Source organism: Ambystoma mexicanum, chromosome 7q (genome assembly GCF_040938575.1).
Source record: "Ambystoma mexicanum isolate Mex_15411 chromosome 7q, UKY_AmexF1_1, whole genome shotgun sequence".
Lineage (NCBI taxonomy): Eukaryota > Metazoa > Chordata > Amphibia > Caudata > Ambystomatidae > Ambystoma > Ambystoma mexicanum.
In genome coordinates this window covers 939,143,037-939,170,878 of record NC_090941.1, presented here as the reverse complement: position 1 = coordinate 939,170,878, position 27,842 = coordinate 939,143,037, and the positions used below count along the sequence as shown (strand labels likewise).

The window sequence follows — 27,842 nt, the reverse complement described above, 5'->3', positions numbered from 1 at the left end:
GACAATGTAACTGCAGTGACAAGAGAAACATGTATGAAATGATTAAGTAATCATATATACAAAGACGATAAAGTAACTTGCTGACCAATTAGTGTAAATACGCAGTAACGCAAGGTAGATGAGATATATAGAAGCTTCCTTTGGAAGAAAATATAAAGTGGCTAGGACGGTCATGATAGGAAGATGGATGCCGGCTCGTGCAGAGTCAGGAGACATTGGAGAAATAGCTGCATCTGCAGAATAAAGAGGAGTCTATGTTGGCCTGGGATCATGGGTGCTAATTACAAAGCACAAAGAGAGGGAGGCAGACGGATAAACCATGTACGTAAGACATATTTCTCTTAGATTAAAGAAGAAGAAAACATTTGCCAGACTGAGTGTTGGACAATTAACAGTGAATAATGTCTGAACAAGATGGAGTGAACAAGTCTCTAGAAGCCAAGAGGAGCAAGAACACCCAGTACAAGTAAATAAAATAGCATTAAATAAGAAGACGAAATTGACAAATTTGCGGTCTCCTCACACGTGATTCAGAGGTGTAAAAAACAAGGGCTATTCATTATGCTTCAGATGAAAATAGTGATGTGATTACACTCCCCGAATGTCCTAGAATGGAGAGCAGGCAACAAGGTCAACTACAGATGAGAAACTCTGGCTTATGACTGATGAGAGACTGATGAGAGATGATGGACTAATTGGGAAAGTGGGGATTAATCTGACGTGACTCGAACACCTGGGTTTTGGTTTGCTTATGTACTGCTAACGAGCCGAAAGTCCAAGGTTGAGTGAGCATGCCACCCAATTAGAGCAGTGGTCTTCTAACTTTTTTGGCCTGGGCACCACCTGAACAAAATTTGGGCAGGCCGGGCCCCCCCAAAAGTGCCAGATGGGTAGTATGTAGAAATAGCTATGAACGTTTGCACACTGTCAATGCACCCTATTCCCAGTACCGACCCTGGGCTCTCAACACCCTGCTCCCACCACTATCCCAGTGCTCCCGCCCATCCTGCTTCCACCACAGTCCCATAACGCAAGCATACACGCATCCATACACATATTTAAATAAAAATAAATCACCATAAACATACCTTCTGCAGGGGCTTGCACGTGGTTGCTAAAATGCCTCGCTCCAGGTTGCTCTGCCCATATGTGCGAGGAGGTGCAGGAGCACCCCCTCGTACATACATACATGCAGTGCCCCAGCCAGCATTTCCAATGAGCTATGCAAGGCTGGCGAATTAAAACGCCCCCAGACTTGCATGGCTCGGTGAGCATGTGCGGCAGGGGAACTGAACTATCAAAAGTAAACAGTGTTTCCCTTTGAAAGTTCAGCCAGCCCAGGAGCACTCCCTCAGCTGGAAAAAGCAGCTGAGGGAGTGCAAGTTTGTGAGTGAGCGTGCAAGCATCAGTCTGTTGTTCGCCAGTTCACCTTGCTTTATTGAACTGGGGATAAAGTCGTTTTTTGCCATATCTCCTGAGTCTGTCTGGGTATTTGGTTTGAGATCTTGCACAAGAGACGCTTCGATGTGCTAGAGCAGACACTAGTTCTATATATGAGTCCTTTACTGTTTGATGATGCGTCTCCAATGCATTCATCCGTTTCCATTCTCTGGCAGAGTTTGGATCGTGAGTTCGTCTTCATGGTTTTGATGCTGGTCCTTCAGCAAGAGAATTCTGCAAGGTGGCAGCTCCTTATACACTGACCCAAATACAGAGAACGAAGGAAGCGGATCTCGTTCTCCATGGCAACCATGCCTCATTGGTGATAGATCCGGTCTTGCTTTGCTTTCCGGGACAGTACGTGCTGTCCCCTTTCCATCGCCAGCGTACTAGCTCGAACCCTGTAGATGGTCATTAGTTGCACCGGTCCACAGCATGAAAGCATTATCTGAAGTTGCTTATACTGTCACCCAGGGTGACATGTACTTGATTCTTGGATAGAGCAATCCCACAATCGTCTTGGCACCCCCACACCTGACATCAGGACATCTGCGCATACGTGTGACTGCTCTCTATTTGCCACTGCTGTCACGGTGCACCGACAATATTGCTCATATAAGTACGTGCTTCACACTGTATCATGCAACCGTTGTTCTATGTGGGCCAATGCTGAGCCGCTTCGTCTCCACTGACATTCCACTGCCAGTCAGTTAGGGCCCAGCAGTCTCTCTCCTCAGCTCAGGGCCCTTTCCTGGGGCAGGCGAAGGGGGCAGCTGCCCAGGGCGCAAAGCTTAGTGCGTTTTAGGAGGGCACAGAAAGGAACGCAATCCACACACTGCCGAAGAGTACCCCCTGCCGGCGTTAGGGCTTCCTTTTACGTGGCTGTCTGTATATAAACATATGTTCCATCACAACTGTGGTTTCTGTCACTTGCAGCCCCTCATACAATGTTTTCAGGCAAGAGGCTTTTTTCCCCTGCCTGTCCCAGCCATGCTGTTCTGCTGTAAACTCCTAACCACATGCAATGCTCAGGAGGCTCCCCCCAGCCCCCCAACCTACGTCCCTCATTTCCCTCTTTGTGTTGACAGAGCATTTAAGGTGGAGTGCTATTTAGAAGTGATGGCTCATTTAAAAAGCCATTGTTTTACACAGTGCGCAAATCTGATTTCTTTTGTGTGTGTGTGTGCTTCTGGACCTATGAGTTACTTCCTGCCACTGGCCCTGGGGAGAGGGTGGTGCAGCCATGCCTGCTGCATGGGTGAGTCCCAGAGCAATCCATGGTGAGAGGGGTCAGGGGGTATGACACACTTTAGACTGCGGTCTTACTGCATGCAGGCTACTGAGCCGCATTAGTTATAACACGCCCTCTGCAAACTAACATTATAGGACGTCTTCTTTCAGCTTTTGTATTCATTTTTAGTTTGGGCTGGTATGTGGCCCAGATGCATTGGTAGAAAGCTTTAAAGATGTACACTTTCAAAAGGTTTAACGTTGTCAAAAAGCGTTTACAAGTCCGCATAAAACCTTTTTTTGATTATCATCGCCTATTCCTTGACTCTGCACTCCTCTCTCTAGGTTATCATTGGCTGCAATTTTACTTCGATAAACCCCTGCCTCACAGGTGCCAGCCTGTCACAGCAGGCGCCAGGGTCAATTTGCTTATGAGTAAAATGCATAGCCCTAAAACCACTCTAAGAGGACACATTTCTCTGTGCACCCACTACATTGAAGACACTTGCATTAGAAACAGCTGTCTTTGATTTACCGTGTTGTAATAGTCTTTAAGAGTGGAGATGAATATTTGCCCAATAGAACAACAGTTCCTTATTTGGCTTTGATCTTTGACAGGCAGCACTTCATGTTATGTGCATCGCTCAGTGGGAGGGGTGCCTGTATTGCACCTTTGAACTAACTTTTCATTAGATTTGGGGCATGGTGAGATTGCAGTCTAGTGCCTTGTGATCTTGTACAAAACTATTCTATGATCTTGTGTTAATGATCATTGACTTTCTTAACATATTGAAACATTGTTTATATATATTTTCATAATTGCAGTAGAGTCGAAGGGTAGGCTCGGCCCTCAAGTTCACATATATGACCTGATTAATTGCCTTGGCAAAATAGTTGCATATCCAACCTCAAGGAAGGCTAGTTCCTATTGTGCCTGGAAGCTCTGGTCATGTGTTCTGTAGTTTTGCTCCTAAGTACAGAACAAATGCCTTGTAGGTCACAAAGCACAGTTTAAATTGAAAGGTTACGTGGAAGTGGAGCGTTGAGAAGTAAACAAAATGAAGGTGGTCTGATCAAATTTGAGTGCCCCAACCATCAACAGGAAGTGACACGAAAGATTGATTTTAAGGATCCAGCTTAGATACCGGGAATTCTATTAGAATAGCTTTGTCACCATCAATTCTTCATGAAATCACCCACTTTGAGAAGTTGTATTGAAACTCAATGCATCAAGAACAAAACCTAAGGGATGTACATAGAAAAACGGCATGGGGTGGGCAGAAATAGCATGTAGCATTCATTGACCTCCAACAAGCATTCAATACTATTGACAGGAAAAACCTTTGGGACAAATTAACAGCATGGAATTGTCTTACAAACTTGTTGGAGCCAATTAAAGCACTGTATTATGCGACATCAATACAAGTAAGACTGGACAACCATGAGACTTTGTTGACCAAGATAAAAACAGAAAGGGGTGTAAAACAAGGATGCCCATTGGTGGCAACAATGCTTAACTTGTACCACTGCAGACTTACCACTCAATGAAACAGGTGAAAGATTATCCACCGGAGATAAACAACCAACAGGTATCATGGATCATCTATGCAGATGAATTAGTCTTATTGGATCAGACACAAATTGGTCATCAGCGAAAGTTAGACAGTTTACAACAATATATGCTCAAAAACAATCTAAGAATTGACATCAAAAAGTCTTAAGTCCTAAACCTAATGCAAAGGAAAGGAAGATCAAAGAAACAGACAGTATTTAGGTGGACCATCGGAAAGGAAATATTAGAAGAAGTGGAGACAATAAGAAATCTAGCTATCCAATTCTCTAACTCACTTGGTGAGGTGCCGTGGATAAATAAATTAAAATCACAAATGAAGGTCCTAGCATCACAAGGCTTGATAATACATGCCCGCTATGGGAAATTTACATTTATCCATATAGTAATATTAACAGAAGATAATTCCAGTAGTGGCATACGCAGTGAATACGCAGTGAAACAGGCCTGATGATAAAAAGCAACATCTGGAACATTCTTGAGGGTATGATGTGGGAGAAAGTGCTGCCTTTACCAAAAGGAGTACCTATAGCAGAGATAAGATGTGAACTAGGACTTCAATCTTTACACTCTGTGCTCATGTGCAAAACTCCAGCACTATTTAGGAAAATATTAATGCAAGACGCTGCAGCACCGTACAAGTTATTATGGAACAAGGAACCAGGTACCCAAACATGGCCTTTGGGAGAGTGGCAATGGTTATGTAAGAACACACTTAAGGAAGTAGATGATACTTCTGACCTATTGGTAACAAATCCAAATGCAGTGAAAACCAAAGTAAAAGATAACGATTGGATTGCTTCACAAAATATCAGGAACCAATATAAGTCATTGAACTTGCTTCCCTGGGAACCAAGGCCCTTGAATAAACTGCAAGCTTACCTTATGAAATGCCCTAGTACCTACCATCGGAACCAATTCTTACGTCTGAAATTAAATCTTTACCAGACCAAAGAAGTAATGTTTAATAGACAGCAATGTGGATACTTAAATAATACATGGAGATTCTGCCATAAAACGAATGTGATTGAGTCAGTTAAACACCTAATGACCAGCTGCTAACTATCTGACAAAATATATAAACAATGCTCTCTTGCTATCACCAGATGAATGGAAGAGATGTAGCATGGCTCTGCGCTGGAATGGACTTTTTGGATAAAGTGCTCGAACTGCCCTGATTTCATAGGGGAAAAATTGTGACGAGAGCAGACATTTTGTAAAAGGGGGTGACTTGAAAGTCCGGCCAGGAAAGCAGATATTGGAATCAAAACATAGTGAGTAATATTAATACTGTCAAGTAAACAGAAGGGGATGCTATACATGAATTTTAAGAAGTGATGCTGTAAAAAACTTTTCTTTTAAACTGTAATACAATTAAACAAAAAAGAAAAAGCATAGAGAAAAGACTTGAACCAACCCCTATTTATGATGTTAGTGGATACTTTGCTCTGTATGTTTTCTTCTGTGAAGTACTTGAATTACTATGTAATAAAACCAGCTTAATTTGTATAGCAGTGATTTATTGATATTGAGGAGGGGTTGTGTCGGGTGATACAGAGGTGCATTTTGAGAGTGACATGTGGCGGTTGGGAGGTCAGGGAGCACACTCTAGTGTTTCGCCCTAGGCACCAAATTGCCCACACTCCTCCGAGTGGAGCCGAAGACAGCGGGCGAATTGCAGCTCCACACTACATCTCTGCAACATTAATCAATGATGACTGGCATTGGCTAATGAAGAGGAGCGGTCCACTTCTATTGCTTTTCAGATAGTGCTTAACCAACTGTGCCCCCCTGCCACGGGCATACACAGTTCAAACCAATCATATCAGGGTTGCAATGTCCCCACTTCACCTCTCTTCTCCAAATACCCAGGTGCATCGATGAGCCACGCAAGGCTGCCACACTAATTTATTTTAAAAGAAACATGCTATCCTCTCAAGGGTGAATTGAAAGCCTTGAAAAGGGATGAAAAGGGGGGCATGGAAAGATGGGCAGTGCAGTGGAATGATAGGGGGCGGTATGTGAGGTTATAAAGTACAGATGGGCGGCGGGCACAGAGGTCAATAGAAATGGGAGAGCAAGAAAAGGGGGTTTGGGAAGAATGGATAATATTTGTATGTATTTATTGTTCATTTGTTCGTAGTAGTGGAGAAATGGGGTGAATGGAATTAAAGATGGAGAAAATGGGTTGAGAGTTGCAAGGTAGAGGGAAGAAAGAATTTGAGAGGTGGAGGAGGGGAGTGGGAGTACAGGCAGGTTGCATACAATGAGGGAATATTTGGGAGGAATAAATAACAAAATAAGTAAGATAGAGAAGATTGTAATTGTCTATGGTACATGGGATTTGTACTGCAAACCCCTGCAATTTAGAAGACCTTGCAGCACTGCAGGAATACGAGGATGGTTGAAAGTACAAATAGGGAGTGGCGAACGAGGGGGTACACTGGAGGAATAGAATAACTTTGAAGAGAGGAAGGGGACTGAGCAAGAGGGCAGGTGCAAATAAAGATGTGGTGAGTGAGGCTACAAAGCAGAGACACACGGAGGAAATTGAGTAAAGATTGGGAAAGTTTTACGGGCATGTGGCAGAGAAATCAGAGGTAATACTGAGAGAGTGTGGGGAGGAGGCATGGGGACACACAGAAGGAAAGCATGTTGAAGATGATGAGGAGGAATGGAAGAGTAGTGGAAGCATAGATGAGAAAATCAGAAGGGGGTGCCTAAGAAGAAATAAACAAGCAATGTGAGAGGGCAATGAGGTGGAGTTGAGGAGAAATGGAGGTGTAGATGAGAATGCAGAAAGGTTGCATTAAAGTAAATAAAGAAACATTGTGAGAAGTTGATGAGGAGACATAGCCGAGTAATGGAAGTGTGGATGAGGAAATCAGAAGGAGGTGCAAGGGCGGAAATGGGTGGAAATAAAGAAACACTGTCAGAGGTGACATGTACGAAAAGCAATAGAAATATCATTTTAAAGTGGGGGGGGGTGTGCAGGGCTCAATAATTGCCCAGGGCGTACATTGTAAGGTTCACAAATGTGACCTTAGCAGTTTGAGTAGATACAGATTCCATATTATACAACAAACAGTGCTAAAGTTTGGACCTACTAGGTGTGGACATGTGTACACAGTATGCTTCCCAATTTAATATGGGCATCAAGACAGCATAGTGAACAGTGAGGAATTGTGGGAGTAATAGGAGACATCCCTATGGAGAACCACAGGGGCAGACCCCTTCATTATATCACAGAATGAAGACTGTTGGCTGCAGAGGAAGGTGAGGCTACATGGGTGTAAATGAAAGAACAAGGGGCGTATGAATATAATCAGAAAACTACATACCCATTAATCACACTTTATCTATCAAGATACCCACCTCCGCCCCTCTTGACAGTAAAAAAAGATGAACTTTGTGGGATTTAATGGCAGTCCCAGGATCAAATGAACTGAAAGGCCATGCCAGGCCCAACATGTGCAGAAATACTGCGTCGGCATGGGAAGGCACACTGGCAACTGAAAAGTCAGCATCAAAACAATGTCAACACTGCTAATGTGACTAGTGAATTCAAATGTATGTACTTCTGCAGTTGAAACAAGGAATATGTTAAAAATGAAACCAGGCATTGTAAACGCCAAACTGAAATGGCAGTATGTCATTTGCATCTGCCACATATCATAATGCTGTTTCAAATAAAGAGAAATCCACATACTGATTATTGAACCTTGCATGCAATTGATAAAGTCAAGAACAATAAAGGTTTATTCTACAAGGAAAGAATGGCATTTGCAAACACAGAATAACCTTCACAAATATAAGTGGCTGTTTCAAGGGGCATGACTTTAAGTTCCTATTTCCTGAGAAGGGCCAAGTTTCTATTCAGAATGCTAAAGTGTCCAGGAAGGAATTTTATTGGGGACGGAGATAAGCAACAGATGACCCATCAGTCATGAGAGAAGAAAGGCTGATGACTTTACACCAGGTTAAAATCAACAACAGAGACTGGAGCCAATGCTCAGAGAGGAAATGAAACCTCTGGCAAAAAATGAAACATATGGTGATGTTTAATGGTCAGAATCATATGTATGTAATTATGTTGCCATAGGTTTATATGAGGAATCATGATTTTCCAAATGTGGAACCATGATACTTATAGAAATGGAGCATATATAATTTCTAAAGCTTATCCCAACACCATTCTGTTGCCACAACGTCCATCAAAATCTGACCTCGGCGACAAGAGTTACAACCTAAAATGTATTTCTAGCTCCCTAGAAAATGTCATGAGACCAAAGGTCGGGCAGGAAGTAGCATCGGGAAGCATGTAGCTAGGTGTAAATTGTGGTAATACAGACTTTTATTATTGGTGAGTAAAGTGCAAAAAATCATCAGTTGGACCTGCAACCTCCTGCTGAGACAGTAGTTAGTTAACTATGAGTGGCATGAGCATAGGAACCCAAAAATATATATGTTGTTATGTTTATTTTGTAAAATACAATTTTTTGTCATGTAGAGACTTTTTATGTGAAATATTTAAAAGTGTAAATTGAAAGCTCTGTTGGGTGAATTCATCCCTCCCATCATATCAACTGTATAACTCTGAAACCTATCCATAGACAGGAGCTGGGCCTTGGGGGTGAAGAGGATTGTGGGGGTCCAATTAAAATTCAGTGCTCATAAGTTATCAATATATCAGAAGTGTGGCTTTGAGGTTAAAAAATGGCTTCACAAGCCAGAGAGGCAGAACTGCCTAAAAACCATCTGGGTGAATATTGGAAGAGGGTTGCAGAATTGAACCATGTCTGTACAGCTGCCTGAAGTCATCTGGGTGCAACTATTGAAAAATGCTGCAGATTTAACATTGCCTGGGAGAAAGCAATTGGGAAAGACCAAAGAGGCTTGGATCTTTACAAGGAGAACAACATAGAGGGATGGATGCTGGCGGCTATTCATTACTGAAATGCCTGACCAGATACCCGAGCTTCCCCAGGAGAGGGCCTGAAACTTTGATGTCTTTCCTGAGCGCCAAACCCAGAAATTCAAAGTAAGTAATGTGTCTAACTGAACCAAGTATGGGGATTTGTTTGATGTAATACCTTCCCCTTAGTTAATAGGTGGGGGTATGGAAGTAGATCCTTAGTATAGTTTGATAAATAACAATTCAATTAATTCCCCTATAGCCAAATAACACGAAATGGTTTTGTTAACATTCAAAATTAAGAAAACTCACTCCCAGTGTGTATAAAAATATAATCGGGTACCCTATTTTCAACCCCACAATTCCCAAAAGGGCGGGGGTGTCCTTGCCTAAAAACGAAATTCCTAACTGTCACAAGTCCTCAGACCTGGCCTTTAAGCAAAGGGGTGCTGAACGTAACTGAAGGTGTCATTTGTTGGTGCTTGGCAGAGAAGTGCTTTGCTAAATGAAACAAAGTGTAGTTCCTAATTGTGAGAAAGCAACCCTAATAGAAGAGATATTTTGCATTGCTTCATGGTGAAGAAGGAAGACGGGTTTTATGTATCCAAAATATTATCAAAAAGTCTGTTGTGCTTTCAAAACTGCTAGCATGTTCAGGTATGCAGGGAAATTAAACATACAAAGTGCTGAATGTGTGCAATAGATAAAAGGTTGCAGTTGGTTTACATCTAAACCTTATCAAGGAATGCTATCATGATCTTGTAATGTTCTAAGTCATGGTTTAATTTTGACATTCAGGGATTTTTGGTGGCATGGGAATTTTTTAACTGTTTGTTTGGCCTGTGTTCCATGTATATGAGACCCAAAAGTGAAATCCCAAAGAGTGAGTTTTTGTTGTGAAGCTTTGTTTTGTGCCAAAGGGAAGGCGGTGTGTGTAATCATTTGGTGAAAATATTAATTGAACCTATTATTTAATAAATATATATTCTGTCTGCACCATGGCCTGGTTCTTGGCGAATTGGTGGCACAGGGGGAGGGATCTACATGGCTCTATATGGGTCATAGACAGGGCGAGACTGAATCAGACACAGAATATACTGTGTAGCGCTTTGTCTGGAGGGGGAGTCCCTAAATATATTGTTACAAATTTTACTTACTCTAATACATCAACTTAAAATCTGCTCTATATATTGTATTATATTAGTGGTAGCAGTAAAGATGACACACCTGGCAGCCAGGAACACAAACACATAGTATATAAGAACCCTTCATTAAAAATCATCTTAATTCATGACAAAACACATATCTTTTGGAGTGTGCAGGAGATCAATTCTGACTGCCTGTGAACATCCTTTTACACGCATCCATAAGTAAGAGGGAGTACATTCTACAGGGTTTGGCTGATTGCTTGTGGTTGTCATTTGACCCTACTCCACTGGGCTAAAATATTTACAGGCCTGAGCTTTCCATTTGAAAGCAACAGCGTCCTGGAACATTAGCCTATTTGGTACAATTAATGTGAAATGCAACCAATGCTTCTAGAACTTGAGTCATGGCTTCCCAGCTTCAATGTATGGGCATGGTTTCTAAATAGGGTATAAAACAAACTGATTACCCCTGCCACCTCAAACAGGGCCAAAAGCATTGAATGAAAGCAATGCAGGGAACACTGGGGTCTACACCCAAGGCAAGTCTGGAACAGGATCAGATGAGAAAACCCTCTACCAATGAAAGCCTATAAAGCACCCCAGGCACACCTGGGTCGGGCAGCATGGCACACTCTGATAAATATTGCATATTAATTAAAAGACTGTGAAACAATCAGTTGGGGCAGTGTTTAGCAATAGCTCCACGGCCTTGACCACACAGCTTTGTTGGTGGGCAGAGCTATGAACTCCTGCGAGGTCTGTAATAGTCCTGGCGCTGAAGAGGATTGAGTTTAAAACCACCTGCTTGGAACTTAAAGTGCCTCCAGGCTATCCCAGCACCTCATTAGAACTGGAGGGCATGCCTTAGAAATCAGGTGGGAGCTTGGGAGGATGTACCTCTCTAGCTCAACCAGTAGCACCTTCACAAAGTTCTACATGATATTTCCACATATTGAAGACCGAATACAAAAAAGACAGATTTTTGTTGGTCGATATTGTGCGGCCCACAATATGCCGAAATATCGCATTACTTGACGTCCAAAATGCCCTCCCTTCCCTGCCCCACCCCTCCCACACTGTTGAGTTTTTTCATCAAACAGGGGGCTTTAACCCACCGCCGCCCTTTCCTCCCTCTTGGCCCCCCTTCCCAGACAAAAGTCTTTCTCCCGTCCCATCTTCCACCTCAGACACATTACCAGGCATGTAAATTCACATATTCATCCACTTGCTCACACATGAACAGATTACATTGTTTTCTAAGACTTTCACCGAAAATAAGTCTACCAGGCTGCAATGAGAAAAATATAACCTGCTTTGAGGCTCACTTCCATTCGCCCTATTTCCCCAGGTCTCCTCCACGGAGGAGATCCTCCCTCGTATCTCCTATCCATCACCATGGTCAGGATTCGATAGCGACGGCTTTTCCCTGTCCACCTGGGAGAAGGATATATTGGGGGGAAAATTGAAGATGCCCGCTGATTCCTCAAACTACTTAGAAACCAGACCATTGATCAGACATTTTAGGAACCCACTGTTCAAAACACACAGCCCCACGTTTCCCACCTTGCACGCCACCGATTGAATATTAATCACTTACAGAACCCAGACCCAAAGTTAACCTCTATATTCCTGCCCGAATTATATTTTGTAATCATTAAAAAAAGTGACACTCCATTAATGAACCTAAAAAGGAAGGAAAGTGAGTGAGTTCTACTAGATTTCAAGCCTCTCACATAACCTGGGAGCTCAACTCACTGAGTTATATATTCATTTAGGTTCCCTTTCTTAGTAGAGCCTGTTCAATTCATCATATAGCACCAAGAGGCCAACAAAAAAGGAAAAAATGAAGTTGAGCTATACAAGCCCACTTTGCATTATATCTAACCTTGCAGTAGTATTTGCTTTTTACCTATGGGTTATAAACACGGTGTGATAAATCCTGCAGATCTCCAGCCTAAAGTCTCCTCCCATGTGGCATGGGGAAGGCAGCCACTACCTGATCCTTGGGGGTGACGTTATGAGGGAGGATCACATGGGAGGAGATGGCTGTCGTGGTGAAATGGTGACTCCCTTTGGAAAGACAATATCTTCCTCTTCTTATGAGGATGAAATTGAGGAGCCTTTCGTTTCCAAATATCTAATGGCATGCTGTCACTGTACAAGTCCTTCCCATGAGAAAACCCAAAGAACATTCTATGAAAAGTCACTTAAACAGAATGCGTTGTATACCTTGGGAAATCATGAATCAAATTTGACATCCTCTAATTATCATGATTCTGTCTTAGGTAGAAATTCTAACACCAGTGTCATTTACATAACATCGCATAACTGTGATAACCTTTAGTTCAATACACCATCAACACTAAATAACAATGGAAAACTAAAACCATTATGGACTTTAATACCCATAATGCTTATGGTACTTGGACGAGGAAGAGAAACAGAGAGCCAATGATGATCATTGTTGCTATTAAGAAGACTGTGCAGTCTAGTTGTTTTAATACAAAGCACTTGAATGGGAAATTTTGAATCATTCACAGGTGGAAGAGGGAGTAGAAGATTATGTCAGCAGAGAAACCGAAGGAGTCGCAATAGCCACTGAGAGCTTGGAAACAGTTGAAGTAGAAGCAAAACTGACAGCACCAGCAGTAGAAGGCACAGGTAAAAAATGTGTCTGACTTTGCAGAGTACGCAAAGCAGGAAGCAGAATCGGGGAAGACGACAGCAAAGAAAGCCAGTCATACAGAAAAGGTGCTCCCACCCGGGGGAGAGTCACTCAGGTGTGCTGGAGGATGCAGAGACCTGAAGGAGCCTGTGGGGCTCCAGGGAAGGGCCATGCTTGCGTGGCGGTCACAAGAAAGCTATCCTTTTCACACCGGTACTACAGCACACCACCAAAGAGTGACGCTGAGACACTGAAGAAAGCTCCTGAGTTGGCCTGGAGAGAAAGGTAACCCCAAGGTGCTCCGAGCAGAACAATTGTCACTAACGGACAATTTAGAATAACGAACAAATAGAAAAGAAGGGATAAAAGGGTACACCTCTCCTTTCATGAAATATCAGTTTGGGAAAACCTGTAACCCACATTGCCAACAGCCAAGAGAATATAAACAAGAGCGAAAAGGGCAACAAGGGAGCAATTCTCCTTTTATGAAATATCAGTTTGGGGAAACCTTTAACCCACATTGCCAAGACTCAAGAAACTATAAAGTCAGGCAAACATTGTACAAACCTCCTCATAAGGGAAATTGGTGTCGAGAAACTTAACAAGAATTGCCACGAGTAGAAGTTATTCCTGGCAGGTGAGTAAACCAGGAAAGACATATTTTACTTTGAAGAAACGTGGTTGTAATGAAAAGTGTTGTGAAAAAAACTATTAACTTTATCATCCTGATAAACTTTTATATAACAAGAGACATTTGCTATGCTATTCTGACAGGAGCATTAGACAGATATAATAATTGTGATGTTCTTAAAACCACTCAACATCTTTGGAAAAACAGTTTGTAGAAGAAACAGTTGCTTTGGTTTTGAACATGTGTTTTGTGAAAGAGACATTTACTTTCCCATTTTGAAAGATGTATTGGATGGAAAATACATTTTCATTGAACTGAACAGAATTTCATGGAAACAGAACTTATTTATTTTTACATTTATAAAGCACGCTAAACCCAATATCATCATCGTACAGTCCAGGTAGAAAGGATGCCAATGTCTTTTGCAAGGGAGGTCATTGCCCATGTGTCTGGGGGATCATTAGTCAGAGGCAAGTTAGGTGATCAAAAGTGTTTTTAGCGACGTGCGAAAGGTCCAGTAGGAATGCTCAGCTTTCATGGCAGAAGGGAGAAGGTTCTGGTGTTTGGCAGCCATGGAGGGGCAGCTGGAGTCTCCCACTTTGGTTCGTTTGATTTTGGGCTGGGTGAGACGATGAGCTGGTCTTCGAGAATCTTTGTTAACGGTAAGGTGGGGCTTCATTGTAAAGGCATCTGTGTGTGATGGAGAGCATTTTAAAGAGAATCCGCTCACAAACATGGAGTCAGTGGGCTTTTTTTCTTGCTGCTGTGATTTACTCCAATTTGGGAATGTTCAAAGCTGCATTATTTGTATAGCCTGCATCTTTATGATGTTGTTGACCAAAGTGCCAGGAAAGAGGGCATTGTAGTAGTCAAGCCTTGATCCTATTGTGGCACTGGCTATGGTCAGGCAGCTATATGAGGAGAGCAAGGGTCTCGCTGAGTTGATCAATTTTGTTGTGTAAGTGGCTGAGGAGACAATAGCACTTACTTGCTGTGAGAGGGGTAGTGTATCATCCAGGCACACTCCTAGCTATTTCAGAGAGTGTGAAACTGGCACCATGATACTTTCAATATTAAAGGATGAGTATTGTGGATTGAGCTTCTTGATCATCGATGGGGTGCCCACCAACAGGATTTCTGTCTGGTCATCATTTAAACACAAGTGTTGGGTAGCCATCCATGCCTGGATAGACGTGTAGATGGAGTCTAGGGTGTTAGAGTCTGAAGGTCATTGCCGGAGAGAGGAAGTGAAATTTGTGTATCATCGGCATAGTTTGTGTAAGATATGCTGATTGAGTCTAGGAGAATGAAGAGTGTTTTTTTAAAAAAGGTTGTACAGAGTTGGAGACACACAGGAGGATGGGTGCTGGTGGGGTGCTGGCATACTCTGCAAATACTCGTCGGATGACTCTATCGTTTAGGAGGGAGTGAATCCAAGTCGTGGCCTCTGGAGAGAAGGTCGCCGCAGATGAGAGGTGGTCCACCAAGTCAAATGCAGCTGACGAATCATGAACTCTTTCAAAAGTCTTCCTGATTTGATCCAGTGGAAGGGAATCACACCCTGGTCACAAGGATTGCTCTGTGTGAGAATTATAAGTTTGAACTGAAAAGACATACATTTACTTTATGCACTTTGATTGTATATATTGGTGTGAGGGGTCAGATACATTTGGACACAAGAGCATCTTTCTTTAGTTTTAGTTTGCTAGGTAGGAACATTCGCCTTAGGATAGGGAAAGATAAGCATTGAGGCCCCTGGGCTATCTGGCGCGTTACTAAGAATTAAAATAAATAAATAAATAACATACATTAATCTCACCCCTCTTTATTTTAATAAATATGGCAAACATTGAGAAAACTCGAACTTTGTGTCTGTCTCTCATTGCTGACCCCTCACAATGGCTAAGCTTACTAAGACCATTAGAGGTAAAAGGCAGTGAAGAACTCCATTCACAACCTTTAATCTGCACAGAGAGGCTCCTGGCTAGTGTAAGGTGGTATTAGACATCTTTATGAGAACAGGTGCCCACATAGCGGCAAAGTACAAAATGAAGGGTTCACAGCATAAAGCCGCGAGGGGCTCTTGCGTTCCCGGCACCCCAATACATGCAAAGGAGTGTTGCCAAACAGAGGCCCCTTGAACAGTGGGCCGGGGCTGCCTGTATCACACGGGTTGCTGTGCCCCATATGATCCTGCACTCAAAGCAGTGCTATGACTCCTTAATGCTTCAATTTTCAGATCACAACAGCAATTCTCGGAATAACAGCCAACTCTGGCTAACGCAGGGACGCCAGTGTCACTAAGACGCTGCACGAACTGGAAGCATCAAACCAACTTGTTTACAACAGTCACAAGGCCACTGAAAGCGTGACAAGGATGTCAAGTTACAAGCACTGCAAGTGGTGGTGACTCATTTGTTTTTGATGTTCCACGATGGCCGTGACGATGCGGCTCGTTACGGAGCCTTGAGTTGAGAGCAGTGTGTATCTCATTAATGCCAGCTTTACAGTGTAGACTAGTGACCTTAGCTTACACCACATCAATTCTGCCAATGCTTGACGCAGCAGCATTTTCAGTGGACGTGCCTCTGAAAACCCAATGACTCCCACACCCCTGTTTTTGTTTAAAGTTATGAAGTGTTTCTCGGGGGAAATAAGAACATTTGTTTGTTCCAGATGTGTTACCTCCCCAGTTAGTCCAGATCTTCACAACAGGTTTTTTGGTGGGAAAAGTTTCTTTCACATATCAGAGATGTGAATATGTTATGTTATGTTATGTTATGTTACTTTGCATTTATATAGCGCCTTATGTACCATTGGTATAGTCTCAAGGCGCTGGTAGGTTGAACGCCCTCGGGAACCGAAGTTCAAGTCAGTAGAGAGAGTATAAAGGCGTCAAAGATGCGTGTGCGCACCGTATATGTGTGCTGCAGGTGTAGCATTCATGTGGAGGCAGCTTCTTAGCATTAGGTGTGGTGGTTGAGGGTTGAGGAGTGTGTGTTCGTTCTGGCCGGATTATCCAGATCGATTGAGGCTGCGTTAGGCCTGAGGAGAACGCCGGCTGGAGGGTGTAACCAGCAGTGTTTAGTTAGAGTGATGTGTAGTATGAGGAAGATGTTGGTATGAGAACAGCTATACCGAATGGTGTCATAGTATCGCTGTGTTCTAGTTGGGTGATGGTGTAAAAGAAGAGAGTAAGCGTGGTGATGTGATATGATGCGTATGAGATCGGATTATATCTACATACTTCCTAATTCGTCGCTCATGCGTTCGTTCGATCATGCATTCAACTGCACTAAGGAATCACCGGCTCTACTAGCTGGTACTTCGTCTGGTCTGCGCACACATACTTCTGATCTATACACAGGTGCCTGCTCTACATACACACACACACGTCTGCTCTACACACACACGCGTGCATGTCTGTTCCACGTCAGCTCTATACACAAACACATATACGCGCGTCCGCTCTACACACACATACGTCTGTTCTACACATACACGTCCGCTCTATACACACTCACACGTCCGCTCTATACACACAGATGTCCGCTCTATACATACACATGTTTGCTCTACACATACAGATATGTCTGCTCTACACACGCACACCCGTCCGCGCTACTTACACATACACGTCCGTTCTACATATACATACGTCCGCACTACACACTCCTGTTCACTTTACACACACTCCGGTTCGCTTTACACACACCCATGTCCGCTCTACACCTACATCTATACATCTGCTCTATATACACACATACGTCTGCTCCACACATGCACACGTCTGTACTACACATACATACGTCTGCTCCAGACACATACATACACACACGTCCGATCTACAGACACACATCCATGTGCGCTCTACGCCTGCATGTCCGCTCTACACGCACACGACCGCTCTATACACACGCACATTATACATTGGGGGAAAAAAAAGAAGGACACGAAGATGGACCTTGAGAAAGTGAGATTTTGAAGGCAAGACAAAAAGGCAGACATGTTCTACCCTACTTGAACACAAAACATAGGAAGTCAGAAATCAAACCAACAACGGATGAGTGGTCTCTGGTCGCAGTGGAATGAAATGATCTAAAAAGTTGGGTGAAGAGTGGTGCCTACGAGGTGCCCCAATCGTGGTAATGATTTTCTTAGCAACAGCAGCATTTGACAGATGTCCTGTAAAAAACAGCTCACTTTTTAGGTCATTGGGATTCAACACGAATCTTTTATTGCCACCTTTGTTTGTATTTTGCTGCTGGTTCTCCAGGGTCATTCAAAATGGCTGCTTCCATTTTTCCCTGCAATGCCCCACTCTGAAGCAAGCACGGCCTGACTGCCCCGGCTTACAGCAGTGGACCCTGACTTCCCAGAAGCCAACCACGTGCTCGAGTTGTGCCTGTTCTGGTGCAGCCATCTCTCCCAACTCAGTAGCGTCCAATCTGCCACTCTGCTCAGGGCATGTACGCAGGATCTCGCTTTCATTCCCCAAACCTGAAAAGAAGTGCGACCTCACTACTCTAAGGCACAAGGCTTGCTTTATTGGGTGGGTGGGTTTCCATTGTGAGTGTCACACTGCATAGATGCCACGTCTATTCCCAACAGCCCAGACAATGGAATCCTTTGTGCGTGGCATTGCGCAAGGGTTGGCCATTTTTCTTGATAGGATCTTTGTGGCATAGTTTAGCTTTTGGGAAAAAGTGTTTTTCACATGATCGGGTCAACAAGTACTCTGTACCAGTAGTGACAGGTTCAGCGACCAATAGGAGTTCAGTTCAAGTTATGCTGCCTCATCACAAATTTGGCTGTAACCCTTAAATGCGGCAGTAACGCTATTACCGCCACATTTTACGGGTCCGCCAAATCACGGGTTTGGCTGGATTTACCCCCAGATCTAAGCTGGAGGTAAATCCGCTGCAAATTTGCCGATTTTCGGCGCTATTACCATGCAGTAATACGTCCGACGGTAGTAGCACCGAAAATTCCCCATTTGGACCAATGAGGAATGGGGAATTCCCGAATGGGCCCAATGGAGAATGGGGAATTATCGTTCCGCCAAACCCGTGATCCGGCGCTAATAGCACGGGGAGTTGGCGGTTATGCTAATAGCCCCAGCGGTATCCCGGCGGTAATGCTGTTGGGATACCACCCAACTCGTGATGGGGCCCTATAGTGTTAAATACACATGTCAAGACTTAAAACTGCCTCTTTCTGATCTTAATCCCCTCTATTTTGCTACTACCTGGAGCCTCTTTCCATTTCATCCAAGCTTGATCGAATTTGATCAATTACTTAAACTTTGTGTTTGTTTTTCAACACACAATAGCTTTCGTGAATTTCTCTGCTGTTTGGATTCTACATTGTTTATGCTGATGTGATTATTAGCCTCCAAAAGGGAATGAGCAGCGTCACATAGTTATGTCTGGATCTTTAAACATGCCATTTTACTGAGAAGTAGAACATGCTTCTTTTTTAAGCATGATACCCAGTCACGATGTGTCAATAATTCCAAGATGGGTTTATCCAAAGCTTTATGCTGTGTTAGTCCAACTTCTAAGCACTGTGATATTAGGTGCTATTGTCACCCAAGTGAATGGTACTCATTTTATCCTCCTGGGAGGGATAATGGGCTCAGTTGGCAGCTGGCACCTCACACATTTCTGTAGCAAGAGCTCAAATCTCTGAGCTACCTTAATTGTTTTTTGATGTTGTATTGAACTCACAATCATGTTTTTAATGCTTTGTTATCATATCTTACTTTTTCATGACGATGCCGAGAAGATGAGTAGCGTTAACCGATGACGATGGATCTCACACATATCTGAAGTCAGGGACTGCAAGGGCCCTCCACTACTCGCTTTTCAATTTACTGTCACCCCCACTAGAGAACCTAGATCATCACCCGCGACGACAGGCCCAACAGTCATTATCCACATAGCAATCTATTAATGAGACTAATTATCCACAACGATGTGTGTGATTAACTTGAGCCGAGAGATATCGATGAAATTCCCCCGCCCTGGGGCAGCTCAACGCTTAGCCTAAATTCAGGAGAACTCCCGCAGCACATCTCCTGTAAGTTTCGCGCAGAGGAAAGTCTCCAAGCACTCAGGGCACCGACACACAAATTCTGACTTGCTCGCTGTTAACACGACAAACTTTATCCATGCCACGTTATTAATTCTCTTTAACCTTAATTTTCTGAAGGTTTTTAGACTTCTAAAAATATATCTTTTTTTCTTCTGGTAATTTTGGAACGAGCCCCATTCGAAAATGCTTTCTGGGCTCCCAACACTCTTCCCACATTTTTCTAAATCCTGACATTCCCACATTTGCTACTGGGTAGCCCGGCTAACATTATATTCGGAACATTCCTTTAATTTGACTTTGATCACTTTTTTTTTTGTTTGTTTATTTGTTTTTGGTTCAATTACATAGAAGTAAAACCTTTACAAATTATAAAGAGCTTTAAAAACATACAATTTAAAATTTGATCACTTTGGAACATCTCAGAAGGCCTATCATGGTCCCTGAATCCTTCTAACTGAATTCTTCTGCGTGTACCCAGAAGGCTATCTTAACATATAGATTGAAGTGCCCGCCATTGGAATAGCCTCTATGCTGAGAATGGGTGGGGCAACCCTGAATGGGAGTGTTGGAGGGGCCAGGGAGTGCGCCTGGCCAGGGCATCCTTGTGAGGGAAAAGAGAGGCTTTGATGTCCTTACTGAAGGGCCAAACCTTTATAAACTACTCAATAATGGTGAAAAGAATACCTCAAGGCCACACGGCTGATATCACTGATTTCAGGAAAAATGTCTCCAAGACATCAGGGAACAGCCAGCTTAGAACCTCCAGAACTGAGGACCATACATCATTGCCTATGGAAATACAGTTGCACTCTAGGGTGCGCACAGTGGGGTGGTGGGGGGGCAGAATCCGCCAAACACAAATATCTACACATCCGTACAACACTGATCTACACCAAAATCAGTATTATCATACATCAACAATTAAATAAGTGTACATCTGGCCAGTTATTTACATAGATGGATGAACAGATAGGATGGCGAAAGAAAATCGACAACTATAGAAACAGAAAGCAATTGCTAATGGGAACCACCAAGGCTGTCTAGCCTGCAACAGCTTCCTTAGCTTTCAGAAGTAAAGTTCTAAAGCTAGAAGGCTTACAGAGGGTACAGAAAGCCCTACAGATACAGACACACAGGCAGATATCAAGATAGGGCAGTCGGCAGGTAGAGAAATTGTCCGGACTAGGTCACAAGAGGCTGGTGGAAATGCTAATGGATCTCAATTTGCAATGACCAGCAGCGGTGCTTGGAATCTCAGGGAACTTTAAAGCGGTCCATGGGAAAGGCCTGGTTCTGGTGTTCATAGAATGAGCGTATAGTTACCTTGTCTTTCACCAGGGGCTACAGTATAATAACTATTGAATAATGACAAGTGCTTAATTTTTCACATTTCCAGCTAAAGTGCACACCTTAACAGTCATTCATACAGCAGAAGCAGTCAAAGTGTTGAGGCTTCAAATCATGGAACTTGCTTTTCCTGAGCACGGCCATTCCACAGGAAGAACAGGGAGCAGGCGAGTGTTGGGGAGAATGTGGCTGCTCTTACTATGCTCTTAATATGTACTCATCTGTTTCATTGACAGAGCAGTGTTCAAAGGGGTGCAAGCTCACGGAGCAAAGCTACTCTCAGATCAGGGCCTGCAACCTCTCCCTCTCCAGATGTTGGGTCCTGCAACCCCCATGAGCCTTCGCCATGGCCTACTTAAGGAGCCCTCCAGCCTCTTTTACTTTGCAGCTGGGGAGCAGGTGTAAGTGGATCTAGGTCACCTGGCCTAAGCCACGCCCACCTGGTGCTTTCCAGGTTGCCGCTCTATTTCACCATTTAGCATGCCCTGCCCACCTGGTGCCCAGGGACATCATTTCAGCAAAATGCCAGAGGTGGCGGACGTGACATCACACGACCCTTGACCCCCTGATGACATCACATGAAGTGATGTCATTTGACTCCACCCCAAAGTGATATCGTGCGAAGCGATGGAACAAGACCTTTCACCCGTTGACAAAACAGTAAGTGGCATCACATAGCATTGTACACTACAAAAGATATGGTTACAATATCACTATAATGTGATGTACATTTCATACCTGAATGGATCGCCATATGAATCGTTAAGATCAGTGTGTATAGGCCCATATTAGCAAATTACTGTGATTGCAAGCAGACGTCCATGACCAAATGATAATGATGTGTTATTATATAGCACTTAAGCTAAAGCGCTTTACATAGAAGAAATATACACCCAATATGACCCAACCTGTGTTGGTACTCATTTATCGACCTCAGAAGGATGAAAGGCTGGGTTGAGGCATTTGAGAACAGACTAAATCAGTGACTCACCCCATGAAGTGTGCCTGAAATAAACCTTTAATGAGTATAGCATTTATTGTATAGAATTCCAGAAAGACACATTTTTTGGCATTCCTATTCTTTCTTATTTAGGTTCAGTGCTGAAAGTGTTAGACTTGTGGCCCTCATGTTCTTATTTTTCTTCTTTTTTTAAGGGGCCTGAACAAGAAAGCTAGCCACTCCAGAATGAAAGAGCCACATGGTGCTGGCCACAGCCCAGGAGCTTGCAAAGATTTTTTTTTTTAGAGGTCGCAAGGGAGACCACTGTGGTCACAAGGGAGACCTCAGAGGTCGCACTTGCGAACTCTGGCGACCCCCAAATGACGTCTCTGCTGGTGCCTTCCTGCTTGCCGCTCTTTTCCCTACTTAAGGAGGCCTCCAGCCTCTTTTCCTTTGCAGCTGGGGAGCAGGTGTAAGTGGATCTAGGTCTCCTGGCCTAAGCCCCGGCCATCTGGTGCCTTCCTGGTTGCCGCTCTTTTTCACCACTTGGCAAGCCCCGCCCACCCGGTGCCTTCCTGCTTGCCACTCTTTTCCCTACTTAAGGAGCCCTCCAGCCTCTTTTCCTTTGCAGCTGGGGAGCAGGTGTAAGTGAATCTAGGACTCCTGGCCTAAGCCCCGCGCACCTGGTGCCTTCCTGGTTGCTGCTCTTTTTCACCACTTAGCAAGCCCCGCCCACCTGGTGCCTTCCTGCTTGCGGCTCTTTTCCCTCCTCTCTCTTTCTCCCTTTTCCTATCTCCTCCCCTCCTCCCCTTACTTTCTTCTATGCACTTACTGTATCAGAATTGTCCCTGGACCTAGTATGATAGCAACCTCATCTGTCGCTCCCCCATCCCTTTACTGTTCCCCTCACCCCTGCAGCACTATCTGAAACGTTGTCAGGCCTAGTACGATAGTCGCTTGTTTTGTTCCTCCCCTCCCTTTCTGCACCCCTCTCCCTCACCTTTTGTTTTTCTCCGGCTCTACCAGAAATGTCGTCATGTCTAGTACGGTAGTCGCCTGTCTGTTTCCATTTACTTCCCACACTCCCCCTCCCTCCCATATCTATGTTTTAGCTCTTGCACTATCTGAAATGTTGTCACGCCGAGTACGATAATTCATTTCACATCTTTACTGTTCATGGCCTGTAAGAATGTCATTGTATCTTCCCTTGTTCCCTCCCTTGCCTTGAAGCGCGTTGAAACACATTGTGTATAGGCGCTATATAAATAAACTATCATATCATATGCTGGCTAGTGCTGATGGTAGTTGTAGTCTTAACCATTAGGAGAACCAAAGGCTGAAGACCCCTGTCTTAGACGCTTCCATTCATGTGGAAGAAAAGTACACATTAAAAGGAGGATGGGGGGCTTAAAGAGTAAAGTACACAACTGTAGAATTTTCCATTTCACCAGGACAGCAGTGCAGCGGGTCGTTGTGGTGTCAAAAGTTAAGGCACTTGAATTCCGCTGAGGAAGCAGTACCCGAGGATTTGGAGTGTTAAAGAATAACAGTTCTTAAAATGGACAGTAGAATTCATCGGTTTTATGGTGTCAGTGGTTTATTCCATAAGAACATCACTGTGCGGAGGAGAGAAATGAGAGGGAGGGGCTGTGATTGTAGTTCACTCCTCAACGGGCCACTTCCACAACTCCTCCAAACAAAATCAGCAACACATTCAAGGCAGGTCACTTTGTCTTGCGGTAGCAAAAATTACCATTCAGCAAAATTGTTTCAGGGTTCAAAGATAGTGCATTCCCCCGGATATTGATGTGTCATTTAATGATGGAACATGTTTCACACAACCACACATTCACATTGGAACCAATATAACTGCACAGATCAGTAAGGCAGAATCAGCTGTGTTGAGGGCCCTTTTCTTTGTTCATTAAACATTAACACCGGTAAGCCGGTTGATAATTTGGATGTCATTTATAAAGTGTTTACGCCTAAGTACTCTGAAAAAAAAGTTCCATGTCTTAAAATCGTGGCAAAAATGGCTGTGCATACAAAATATTGCGGCAAAAATACTGTGGTTTTTCCAGCCACAATCATGTAAAGGTTATACCATTTAAGGAGAGCGGAGGACACCCCTGCAACCCCCGCTCTCCTTAAATGGTATAATGGGGTACACCTTTACCGGGTCAAATCACAGCATTTCTGCCTCGATTTTTTTTTTACCGGCTACATTTTTGTTGCAATTTTATTACCTGATACCAAAAAAAGCATATGTATGCGTGTGGATATTCATGGACACCTGTTTGTTAGATTTAGATGGGCTGTGTGTCTGGGTGTCAGTTGTCTGAGAACTTGTCCTGGGTGGCCGAGAAGAAGACACTAGGTCTCATCAAGCATGGGTAAGACCTACATCAGCTAAGAAACATTACCATGGCGGTGGCTCGTACAACACAAAAGGGAAAAGGACAAACATAATTTAGCAGAAGCAGAGATCTCTGGTATTTAGATGGTAACAAGTGGTTGATTCCAACTATGATTCTATGGCAGCAGTCTGAAACCTTTGGCTCTCCAGATGTTTTGGTCAACATCTCCCATGATCCTTCACCATTGACTATACGGACTAGAGCTGATGGAATGTATAGTCCAAAACATCTCGAGAGCCAAAGGTTGCAGGCCCTTTTTCTATGAAAATATGTCTCCCGCTTCCACTAAAGAAGCCCACTGACATGATCCTTTGGATGAACTTGGTAGGAGGGTACTCGTAACACGATATTTGCTTCCAAGGTAAAAAGACAAATGCATGCAGAAAATCATGGCTTCAGCCAGGCCTTTGGCTAAACTGTTATTTGCCAACAGGTGAGATAAATCCCAACAGCGTGGAACAGTTCCCATGCTGATTATACAAGTGATTTATAATGGCTTCATTATTCATTAAGTGCTCGACCAGGGATGGAACTCTTGATGCCTGGCATAATCCTGCTCACAAGGCGAGCACCTAGCCCTTGCACTATCCTCCCGACTGAATAAAGACAAACCTTTGCGTGCATTCATTAACAGGTGAACAATACTTCAAAAAGGTCATTACACTGTGGCAAATAACAAAGGGTAGACTCTCAGCCCGAAACCAGAGAGCAATGGCAACAGTTTGAAAGGCGGTCACACTCACCGTTTTCAGTGTTGTCGTGCTCCGTATCGGTGAGCGTCAGGTTGGAGTTGGCTCGGCTTGACAAACAGGAGCTGCGACCCGACTTGGAGCTGCGGCCCCAGAGCCTGACTGGATGCTCCGGTGACAGGACCATGTCTGCATCGTCAGCATCCGAGCCGGCGCTGACAGAGTACCCGCAGTGAGGCAGCCCAATGTCCGTCCTGTACAGAGTGCCGTGCGGCGGGGTCACCTCAGTGAGTCCGAGGTCCCGCAGAGAGAAGTTGGCTCCTGTGAAAACAAAAGCACAACATGGAAGTTTGCCGTGAGTCCCAGCATGCTGTGTGAGAGTCATTGCAATGAGGACAGCAATGGAACTGGTGTGGCATTGAACGGCTTGTCTGACAGGGCTAATGATTCTATCCTATACACGTATGCAACATGAGAATTGTTTGAAGTTTGATCTTAGAATATCTCATGGCCATGCAGCATAGACACCATTTTTGAGGCACGTGGAGCTAGATCTATGAAGAGTGTTCACATTATTTTGGGGGTAATGGCAATCTCCCCCCATTTTCTTGGGCTGATTACTGATTTTTTTTGCCACAAAAATTGGGAGGCGACAACTTCGGCCTCCATTCAAACAATCAGCCCCTCTTACTATACACCTTACCCAACTTACAATCTATATTTTTGTGGTATAAAAAAGCAACAATTAATGCAGCACAAAATAAATCAGCGAAATTGCCATTCGGCTAAAATGGGTAATACCTGTTGAGCTTGCATCTAAGTACCTCACTTAACACACTGAGCGGACAACGCATAACATTTCCCCAGTACTTTGTTATCTTTAATGTGAAGTGCTTAGAGTCTTTCCACCTGAACCCTAGTGCCACATTTCTAGTGCAGGAGCAGAGAAATAAAGGCCTGTGCACTGGTCAGCAAGATGAGGGAGACACGCACCGCTCTTCTGGTGCGGGCTCCAATGCAGTGATGTCTGCACCAGGTGACAGAACAACACTACCAAATAGGGTGAAGCTGCACAGCCAGCTCCAGGTCTGCATATCAGGTCAACACGTTTCACTCCAGAGTCCCCAGTCAGGACCAAAGTGTATCTAAGCAGCTAAGAAATGCTTTTATATAGTACACATATAACATCTATGCATAAGGCATATAATAACACGGTATACTTCTACAGCTTCACACCAGAGTCTCCAGCCAGGACCAAAGATATATCTGACCAGCTAAGAAATGCTTTTCTATGGTGCACATATAACATCTATGCATAAGACATATAATAACTCGGTATACTTCTACAGTTTCCCACACAAGTTTCCAGCCAGGACCAAAGTGTATCTGACCACCTAAGAAGTGCTTTCAGTATAGTATACATATTACATCTATGCATAAGACATATAATACACTGTATACTTCTACAGTTTCACACAAGAGGTCCCAGATAGGACCATTATACCAGCTAAGAAATGCTTTTATATAGTAAACATATAACATCTATGCATAAGGCATATAATAACACTGTATACTTCTACAGCTTCACACCAGAGTCCCCAGCCAGGACCAAAGATATATCTGACCACCTAAGAAATGCTTTTATAAAGTACACATATAACATCTATGCATAAGGCATATAATAACACTGTATACTTCTACAGCTTCACACCAGAGTCCCCAGCCAGGACCAAAGATATATCTGACCACCTAAGAAATGCTTTTATATAGTACACATACAACATCTATGCATAAGGCATATAATAACACTGTATACTTCTACAGCTTCACACCAGAGTCCCCAGCTAGGACCAAAGTATATCTGACCACCTAAGAAATGCTTTGCAAAGAGTATACATGTAACATCTCTAGATATTTATATAAAAAGCTGAATGTATGTATTTGTGTGTGCATGTTTGTACGGCTATACAACTCCACACCGTTGAACCCACGTCTACCAAATTTTGCATGGATTCCTCATTTTTCGGGGGCAAGATTGTAGTCTTTACTCTGTAGACACCCTCATTTACTGATCCTCACCCCAATTCACTACAGTAGGAAGTAGAAAGAGACAACATTTGGAAAAGCGTCTGAAGTAAAATTGTCGATATGTTGGTTATTCCTTTAAAATGTATTACTACTGTATACAGTCTAAAACTGTTTATTAAAGCATTTTTAAAGGGAATACAAAAAAAATAATACTTTTGTTTTTACTACACCACTCCAAATATGGGAAATGGCAAGGTTACAATTAACTTAAGTTCATTCACGATAAGAGAGCACAATCAATCAATCCTTCTTGGACATTTTCTCAAATGTGCTGAAGCCATTAAGTGACTGAAACATGCTGAACACAAAACGATCATCACTTGGAAAAGCCCCATCTGATGCAAAGTGAAAATCAATATCAAGACCTTCTGAAAGACAACATATCAAACAGCAGCACGACTTGCCAACCAGAGGACAAGAGCAACTTTCTCATGGGCAAATGAGATGCCAGAACAAACTGAAGCAAGTCTTGCTGACATGAGGACAAGAGCAACATCCACCAGGGCACATGAGACACCAGAGCAAACCGAAGCAAGACTTGCCAACAAGAGGACAAGAGCAACATCCTCCAGGGCACGAGACACCACTCAATCAGAACACGGGCAACTCCGGGTACCCCAGCTAGTAAGACATATAATAATACTGTATACTTCTACAGTTTCACAC

At 43.5% G+C, this 27,842-nt stretch overlaps 1 protein-coding gene across 11 annotated transcripts in view; it reads right to left on the bottom strand.

The window, feature by feature from the left end:
• The window catches only part of TENM4 (teneurin transmembrane protein 4), a 2,472,585-nt gene that overhangs the window by 955,285 nt on the left and 1,489,458 nt on the right, over positions 1-27,842 (bottom strand). For all 11 annotated transcript variants that reach the window (XM_069639906.1, XM_069639908.1, XM_069639907.1 and 8 more), the window contains exon 8: positions 25,143-25,409. In XM_069639906.1, coding sequence (XP_069496007.1) covers positions 25,143-25,409 — 267 coding nt within the window. The remainder of the gene's footprint in view (positions 1-25,142; positions 25,410-27,842) is intronic.